The sequence below is a fragment of the Osmerus mordax genome, chromosome 28, assembly GCF_038355195.1.
Source record: "Osmerus mordax isolate fOsmMor3 chromosome 28, fOsmMor3.pri, whole genome shotgun sequence".
Taxonomy (NCBI): domain Eukaryota; kingdom Metazoa; phylum Chordata; class Actinopteri; order Osmeriformes; family Osmeridae; genus Osmerus; species Osmerus mordax.
This window is the reverse complement of record NC_090077.1, coordinates 867,431-875,975: the sequence shown is the minus strand read 5'-3', so window position 1 is coordinate 875,975 and position 8,545 is coordinate 867,431. Positions and strand designations below refer to the sequence as shown.

The 8,545-nt window shown below is 48.0% G+C and overlaps 2 protein-coding genes across 5 annotated transcripts; both read right to left on the bottom strand.

Annotated features, from left to right (window-relative positions):
- Nucleotides 1-1,982: 1,982 nt before the first annotated feature.
- On the bottom strand, nt 1,983-6,835 carry LOC136938193 (WD repeat-containing protein 5-like). 4 transcript variants are annotated; one of them, XR_010875239.1, is made up of 15 exons: nt 6,147-6,183; nt 5,983-6,061; nt 5,605-5,713; nt 5,440-5,513; nt 5,090-5,179; nt 4,772-4,861; nt 4,302-4,385; nt 4,051-4,106; nt 3,914-3,960; nt 3,734-3,809; nt 3,597-3,630; nt 3,446-3,520; nt 3,272-3,359; nt 2,318-3,044; nt 1,983-2,130 (listed from the first exon to the last, which is right to left on the bottom strand). XR_010875239.1 is itself a non-coding variant. In XM_067231471.1 (14 exons), the coding sequence occupies exons 2-14, from the start codon at nt 6,046-6,048 to the stop codon at nt 2,944-2,946; spliced, it is 990 nt and encodes a 329-aa protein (XP_067087572.1). In that variant the 5' UTR covers nt 6,049-6,061; nt 6,816-6,835; the 3' UTR covers nt 1,983-2,943. The 4 variants fall into 4 exon arrangements, 3 of the variants coding, with proteins under 3 accessions (XP_067087572.1, XP_067087571.1, XP_067087570.1); XM_067231471.1 differs by lacking the exon at nt 6,147-6,183 and adding an exon at nt 6,816-6,835 and having other exon boundaries at nt 1,983-3,044; XM_067231470.1 differs by lacking the exon at nt 6,147-6,183 and adding an exon at nt 6,344-6,455 and having other exon boundaries at nt 1,983-3,044.
- LOC136938194 (Rieske domain-containing protein) lies at nt 6,588-8,419 on the bottom strand. The gene is made up of 4 exons (XM_067231472.1): nt 8,269-8,419; nt 7,653-7,986; nt 7,429-7,463; nt 6,588-7,332 (listed from the first exon to the last, which is right to left on the bottom strand). The coding sequence occupies exons 2-4, from the start codon at nt 7,957-7,959 to the stop codon at nt 7,051-7,053; spliced, it is 624 nt and encodes a 207-aa protein (XP_067087573.1). The 5' UTR covers nt 7,960-7,986; nt 8,269-8,419; the 3' UTR covers nt 6,588-7,050.
- Nucleotides 8,420-8,545: the final 126 nt, after the last annotated feature.

The window sequence follows — 8,545 nt, the reverse complement described above, 5'->3', positions numbered from 1 at the left end:
TTTCTCCCCCTCCATCGCCTTATCGTCAGCCTGTCTGTGACGAGTGGAGCTCCCTCAGCAGGCAGCTCCACGTCCACAAGCCTGAGCCCATCCCTCCCTGCGGAGCCACACTCAGGACGCTGCCAGGCCCAGAATCACAACCAGACACACGCACCACCAGATGGGCAGACAACCCTGGCATCATCGCCACGCAACCAGACCATCGTCCAGTAGGGATGCATGCCCTCTGGGGCCTCCTACCCCCTCCCAGCCCTCCCCAGCCCCCCCCTCCTCTCCCCAGCTCTCTCCCCAGCTCCCTGCTCCCAGCTCGGTCAGACCTTCCAGCCTCCCTGCCTCTCCAGCAGCTGGACCGCAAGCCCCACCATGGGTCCCCTCCCCGGGTCGACAGTCCTCCTCCGCACCCTGGTCCTGCTCTGCTCCCTCCTGCTCGCTCACGGTAAGGGGCCTCTGGGAGGCAGGGTGGTGTGTGGCATCATGTTTGTGTGTTTCTTGTTTCTTTGTCTCTGTGGGTATGTCACAGTATATGAGAAGACGAAATGTATTTTATTATTGTGCGTTGACATCCTCTTTACGGCTGTGCTGTTCAGTGCTTGACGTCCTTCGCTCCAGTTGTAACCTACAGTATTTGACAGTGTGGTTGTCCTGACTGCAGCCTAAATGTTAATGCTATTCATCTCTGGTGCTTATGTAAACTCTCACACTGACTGGCCCCACACTCTGACCTTTCTAAAGGCCAGCACAAACTCTCCGACCCCCCACACACACACACATCCACACACATGCTTAAACACAGACATGCATGCATTTTCAAAATCATATACACTGCACTTTCATATAGACTGAGGTACATTTTCAGATGCTCTAACATTAACCCTCGTGCTGCCTTCAGGTCACATGACCCAAAGGTTCATAACGAACCATCGTTGTGTTTACCCAATTTTACCCAATACAAAAACAAAGAATTTTCTTTTAACCTTTGCAATGTGGGGGGTCTGAGACAGCCCGACAGTTAAAAGAAAAGGCTTCACTTTTGTATGCGGTAAAGTAGTCGCAATATGATGGTGGGTCACAATGACTTATGGGTCAGAATGACCCGAAGATAACACAAGGGTTAAGAGCTTGCATTTGTATGTGTGTGTGTGTGTGTGTGTATACATGTCTGTGTGTGTCTCTGTGTGTGTGTTCCAGCCCAGGCGCTCCAGTGTCTGGGCTGTAACGTGGTCCAGGGAGGGAGGTACGTGGACGTGGGCTGTGCCAACCCTGTGGTCATCACCTGCTCTCACTCACACCAGGGGTTCAAACAGCGCTTCTGCATACACACACAGAGCAGTCAGTATCAGCCACCTCCCTCTCCTTCTTTTCCTCCCTCCCTCCTTTCATCCCTTCCTCCCTCCCTTCCTTTCTCCCTCACCATCTTTGCCTTCCTTCTCCACATTCCTTCTCTCCTTTCTCAACCCCTCCCTCTCTAATTCTCTGCCTCTGTGTGTGTGTGTGTGTGTGTGCATGCAGTGGCCCTAGGCATGGTTCTGACCCGCGGCTGTGCTACGTCTCGTCACTGCCAGCAGAAGGAGCTCCCTGGCGTCGCCATCCACTGCTGCTCCTCCGACCTGTGTAACAGCGCCGCCTGCTGGAGGCCTGTGGGACTGCACTGGCTGGCAGCTCTGGGGCTGCTGGGAGTTTACCAGCAGTGATCGAAGGGGCTACTGGCGGACTTCCTTAGATGATGGTAGGAGATTCTGCAATCATGTTCCTCAGACGAAACGAAGAGCACAACTGGAGAATGACACTGAGACCCTTGACTGACCCAGAGGTCATACTGTTGTATATTTCGTGTACACACACACACACACACAAACTTTGGAGGCTGTTATGTGTTCTAGTTCTGAGTGTGCAGACAAGTTGTGGGACTGAAAGCTAGATTCTCTTTTCTCCCCCCCCCCCCCCTCCGTTATAAATTGTGAAACGCACTACAAGAGACGATGTGATGTTCAAACAGAACAGGAATTTAATTCATAGGTCAAATAACAAAACACCTAACTTATTTTTTTTGTACAACATGGAAGAAGAAAAAAAAAACTGTAATCTTCCTGCTTTTTTCTTCACAAATCCAAACTCTCCACCAATCAGGACCTGGAAAAGGTATATGACATAAAAAGGCATCCAATAAGAAACCGAAGCTGAACGAGCCTGTCTGATACAGAGGTTAAGTTGTAGCCGGATGACATCACTACTGTGATGTCATCTCACAGAAGTGATGTCATCTCCAGAGCTACAGGGCAAGAAGCTGAAGAGTGAAACAATGTAAACCATCACAAACCTTTGAACGGGGAGTAGGGGGAGGATGAAGAGAGGGAGGGATGGAGGGAGGGGAAGTGGGGATGGAGGAAGGAAGGGATGGTTGAAGGAGGGAGCGACCTTGTTTTCAGGAGAGTTAGGGCTGGTTAGACAGCATAACCTGGACCTAGCGAAAACATGCCAATGGAAGGAGGGGTGTGTATCTCAATCTCATACCACAGGTTGGTGAGCCCCGTGCAGGAGTTAGGGCGCCAAACAATCGGGGTTATATTCAACTGGTTAAACATAAATAACACATGGAGAATTTTGTTACTGTTTAAGACATTGTCAATGCATGGGCCTGATCACTCATTAAAATTAGAGTTCCCAAAAAACAAAACGTTTACTTCTATGTGTGAGAACTAAGGAGAACCTTGCAGTGTTCCGCTGTGATTGGCCGAGGAACCTGACAAAGATTGCGCAAGTGACGTCGATGGCAGTGGTGTTGTTGGTTGGTTTGGTGGTAGTGGCTCCGCTCCGAGGGAGATGTGGCGGTCCACAAACGTCTTTAATGAGCCCTCTTCACAGGGTCAGTCTGGGGGCGGGACATAGTGTAAGGGGAGGAGCATTGAGCAGGATGGGGCGGGGCTAAGGGCTGGGGGGCGTGGTCTAGCAGTCACTTTTCCACAGTTTGATGGTTTTGTCGTTCTCCAGCGAGGCCGAGGCGATCAGGTTCTCTGTCGGATGGCAGGCGGTGGAGATCACCACGTCTACACACACACACACACGAGTACAAGGATGAGCCTTTGCCATAGTATCCAAGACAGAAGAGAGTTACTATGGTTACAGTGGAACAGGGTTGCCGTGGTTATTCTGACGGAACCCCAAGATGAGTTCACGCATCAGAGTAACTTCTTGGTACAGCAACTTTTAGCACCCCCGTGTGTTTGAAACATGCATTTCTGTTGGCCTTCTATACGTATGTTAAGACTCTCACCTGTGTGTCCCTGCAACTTCTGGACAATCTCTTTGGTCTGGAGGTTCCATATGTACACCATGCTGTCCTCTGAGCCTGAAACGATCCACTTCACACACACACACACACACCCACGTGTAAATGGACCACGTAAAGTCTGGACAGCAGTAATGATCAGATCTACAGAGCGCCCACCTTGCCTCCCGTGACAGAGAAGTTAGCAAAGACGCAGTACTTCTCATTCTTGTGGCCCGTGTAAGTCTTCAGGCACTGGAACAGGACATCAGTCATCACCACGGGCAAATATCAACGTAGATGTGTGTGTGTGTGTGTGAACCCTCCTTACCTTCCCTTTACTGTAATCCCAAAGCTTTAGGGTGCTGAGAGGAAATCAGATCAAAGTTAGAGAAAAGAATCCACAGAGCACACATGTATATCTGCTGTAGTGTAATGAGCCTGTCTTAGGTGTTCAGGGGAACTGACTTGTCCAGAGTCGCAGCCAGGATGTATTTGCCGTTGGGGGAGAACTTGACGAACGAGACCGGCGGGTTGTCATCGTCTGGAGGGAAAACAAACAGCGTGTTGACATGTACCTCAGGAGAGACAGCGGAGAGAGAAGGAGAGACACGACGAGAGGAGAGAGATCCTGCCAGTCCAACTCACCGATCAGAGTTTTAAGACACTGTCCCGATGCTGTGTCCCAAATACGACTTTGGAACCAAACAAACAAACACGTCATGAATGGCGATGCAAAACGTTAGATACTCGTCTACATGCTGGAGTGAGGGAGAGGGACTAACCACAGGCCGTCGTAGCTGCTGGACACAATGAGAGACCCGTCCCTGTTGAAGTGGACCTGGACACACACACACACACACACACAGGTAAGGCTTTCTGACAAACAAGTTGAGAACAGTCATGTGTGATGTTCTCTCCTCTGTCTGTCTGTGTGTGTGTGTGAGGTTGTGTGTGTGTGTGAGGTGGTGTGTGTGTGTGAGGTGGTGTGTGTGTGTGTGTGTGAGGTGGTGTGTGTGTGTGTCCTGGTCCTTACAGCCGATACTGGATCTGAATGTGCCGGGAGGGTCTTCAGGCATTTCCCAGTCTTCACGTCCCAGATCCTCACACTCTCGTCAAACTACAGGAGGAAAACAGAGAGATAAGCCCCATGACATGACCACCTATGGCCCAACTACGACCTCAGCAGAATACCAGATCATCAACAATGTCTGCTTCTTCAAATGTAAACGTAACATCCAGTCGAATCCCACATCTGTTTGATTGAAACTCTGACACGATGGCGTCGAGGTACAGTTGATGATGTTACAGACAGATGCCAAATAAACAGCCCTCGCCCGCTTCACGGTAGGTTTTATAAGATGTATTTTTGGCATTTTGTATGGTTTATTGGACAGTTTGTAAATGAAGTGTGACTAGAAAGGCAGGAGGGGGAGAGAGAGAGAAGGGAAGACATGCACCAAAGGGCCCAGATCGGATTCGATCCGGTTGTTGATTGTGACTTACCGATCCAGAGACCACCAAGTTGGACTGAGGGTTGAAGTTACAACAAAAGACGTAGTTGCTGTGGCCTTTCAGAGTCTTAAGACATTTACCCTGTAGACACACAACAAATAGACACACAGTCACAACAGCAGAGGGCTGTTTGGTTAGGATGATGATGATGAAAATAATCTCAATAACGAGGATGACACGATGGGGCGGAGGCCTAAGCTGGTCGATGAAGCGAGCTGGGGCATCACGCCAGTCTTGCTGCAAGTGACAGAGGAGATGATGTGTGGTGATTTGGGATTAAAGCGATCATGGAGGATGACACGTCCGTACCGAACTGTTGTCCCAGATCTTCAGGGTCTTGTCGTCCGACGCCGAGACCAGGAGGTTGGAGTCTGACGACCAAGACACATCGGAGATGCCCTGGAGGACACACACAGGCGTGAGTTTAGAGGCAGACATTAAGGACCTGTCCCGACCAATAATTAAAAAGATCACTGACACAGCCCCAACAATAATAACAGCAGAGCAGGGCTAGCGTTAGCATTTAGGGTTTGTGCTCCACCCCCCTCCTCCATGTTCATACCAGACGTACACTCTTGCACACGCCACTGACCACACTGACATCTCGTTTCATGTCTGACTGGATGATCTGAGCTGTGTCGTTTACGGCGCACACTTACGAGCTTGTGACCTGCTATCGACTTCTCAAACTTCCCATCGTACGCTCCCCAGATCTTGATGAGTTTGTCGGCAGCTGAAAGGTTTCAGATCAGAGTGTGGTTGTTAGTTGGACCTCATAGGGTAGGTAGGGTTTAGACCGTACATGATGTCAGAGACTGTCTTACATGAGCTGGCCAGCCACTCTCCGTTGGGGCTGAACTTGACCGACGAGACTGCCTTAGTGTGTCCTGCCAGGGTAAACTTGACAGTGTAGTTGGGCTTTGCTGGGTTCGACTGTAAAGGGAAACAAGTGTTTCACTCAAAGGGTGAACTGTTGAGTGTGCTGCCCTCAATAACAGTACCATTTACAAAGGTAAAAACTTATCACTAGTCTTTGCGAGTCCAACATCAAGTAGTTTTTTCTGCATTAACCGAAACGTATATTGACAAGTCTTACGTCTAGACATGCGTGAGTTATCTGAAGGAATCAATATGCTGACGCGGCTGGAATCAGTCAATCACCTTGTCACGCTAGCAAGCTAGCTCCCTACCTAGAACCTCACCTTGCTACCAGACCCAGATGACGACTGTTTGATGTCTGCATCAGGCTTCTTGTCTTCCGTTGCCATGATGTCCTGTAACCTGGGAAACGATGGAAATTAATCACTCAATGCGTCAACGACAACAACAATATCCGGTGAACATATAAAGATAGCTAATCACATACATAAAGTTGAAGAAGGAAGCTCAACCAGCCAACTACCGAGCTGGCTCGCTAACTTCGTGGTCACATAACGTTTACTAGCTAACGTCGTTAGCAGTATAGTTCTAGCTGTTCAATATCACCGCGTGATGATTGTCATGATTGGACTAGTATCAGTAAAATAGACTAGACATGTTTTGATCTGCACGTCTTATATTTACCGTTGTTATTCACAAGGTGCACGTTATTTTATTCAGAAATGGATGAAGGTAGACAGACAGCAAGCTACACCCCAGGAAAGCTAAGCTACACTGGCAGGTTAGCTAGAAATATGGTGACAAGTTGTATAATACTGCGCACGTGCGATAGTTAGTTTACAATACGGACGGCAACTGCACAGGGACAACTTTTGCAAACAATGATGAATGACATTACAGTAAACTTTAGAGAAAATCAACTGTTTGCTTTCATTCTTTTATTAACTTCGAAGACATAGTGGAATTAATTGAAATTGAAAGGCACAGTGACTTCACAACCGGACTAATATTTTCCTAAAACAAAATAATATAAAAATATATTCATATCATTTATGAAAGTCCATTGCCGATCATATAGAACCAATCCTGCCTCTACCACGAAAACTAACAAGTTACAGTGCATATGGTAATCATCCGACGTTGTAACAGTACTAACCTTTCAACAAAAATAAAAGTAAAGTCCTCATTCATCAATGATGCAAACTTTTTTTTCCAAAACTTGGAATACTTGTGATATTTGTGTATGAAATGTAAGGAGTGAAAGTAAAAAGTTCTCAGAAAAATAAATAGTAAAGTACTGATACCAGAAAAATCTACTCAAGTACAGTAACAAAGTATTGAACTACACTGCCATCCCTTGTTCCCAATGTCCATGACATCATATCCTGTTATCATTTTAAGGGCTTGGGCTGGGTCCTCTGAAAAAGCTCCCTGTATCTCTCCGTCTGATAGAAGTCAGACTCCACAGCCTCCCCAGAGTCATTCAGCGTGAGGAAAATATTTCCGTTGGCCTCGGTGACCTTGTGAACCCTCTGCTTGATCCCTTTGGAGCGCCAGGTTGGTTTGGGGGGCTTAACTGAGGGGTCGACAGCCTGGTACAGCCCCTCCCCCTCCGCCAGAGTGATCTTGTACTTGTGCCACGGACACACGATGCACTTGTGTCCATTAAAATCCTGTCAACAACAACAAACACAATTAAGCCAAACAGTTTTAGTGAAGTAAGAGAGAGCCCTGTGGGGCTAGACGAATATACAGAAGCTCGTCCTTACCTCAATATCTCCTCCTTGAAGTGGACCACCTGAATCTGGGCAGAGAAGGCAATCACAGTGACTGACTACACAGAACACTGCTCGTCTTACAGAAATGTACACATTGCTGGTACTTTTGTTTTGCTTTGATTATTTTGGTCTCAACCACAATCTCTGTCACACACACGTGTGCGCACAGACAGGTACAGAAGGCGCGCGCGCGCACACACACACACATTCCTTACGGTAACATCGCACATCCATGGCATGAAACTCCCCTTGATAGTAGAGGACCAGCACATCCCTGCAGTCGTTCACCCTCATCACCACTCTCCGAGCCTGCATGATATCCTCTCTCCTCCCAATGAAGTGTGGGGAGGGAGGTGGAGAGGCAGAGGAGGAGGGAGGTTGAGAGGCAGAGGAGGAGGGAGGTAAAGAGGCAGAGGGAAGTGGAGAGGCAGAGGAGGAGGGAGATGGAGAGGCAGAAAAGGAGGGAGGTGGCGAGGCAGAAGAGGAGGGAGATGGAGAAGTATTCTCTTCCTCAGAGGACATGCCGGTACTTTTCCACAGCAAGATGTCCTAAAAATGGAGAGAGTGATTGAGCGAGAGATTGAAAAAGAGTAATTCGGTGCATTGCACAGCCCAGTGTGAAACGTTTTTTGCCAACCTACCTCTTGAAGTTCTTAAAACAGCCCCAAACTTGCCAAACTAACGATGGTCAAAGAATTCTCTAAATTGCCCTGTGCCTTGGCTAAAGAGTTTTAAGGCTTGTGCGGGGTGCATGCCGTTTTCTGGTTGGCGATGCTACAACAGCACGTGTCTGATTGAATGACTGACAGATGTCAAAAGCTAATAACTCACCGCGACACTCTTTGGTAGAGCTGAACATCGTAGCTATCTCAAAATAACATACTGCACGTGAATGTTCAAGAAGACTCTTATCTGTATCCTACATGTTAGGCGTATGAATATGTGGCATTTATCTGCATACTAGCTCTCTCCTTGTGAGAAGGCATTTCTAGAGTACCGCTACCGTTGAATACACCATACAGGGTTATGTTCTTTTATTTTGTGTTACAGTTAGTATTGTCCCTAGTGAAACACATTTCGTCGCAACTCGCTGCCCTGCAGCTGTCTT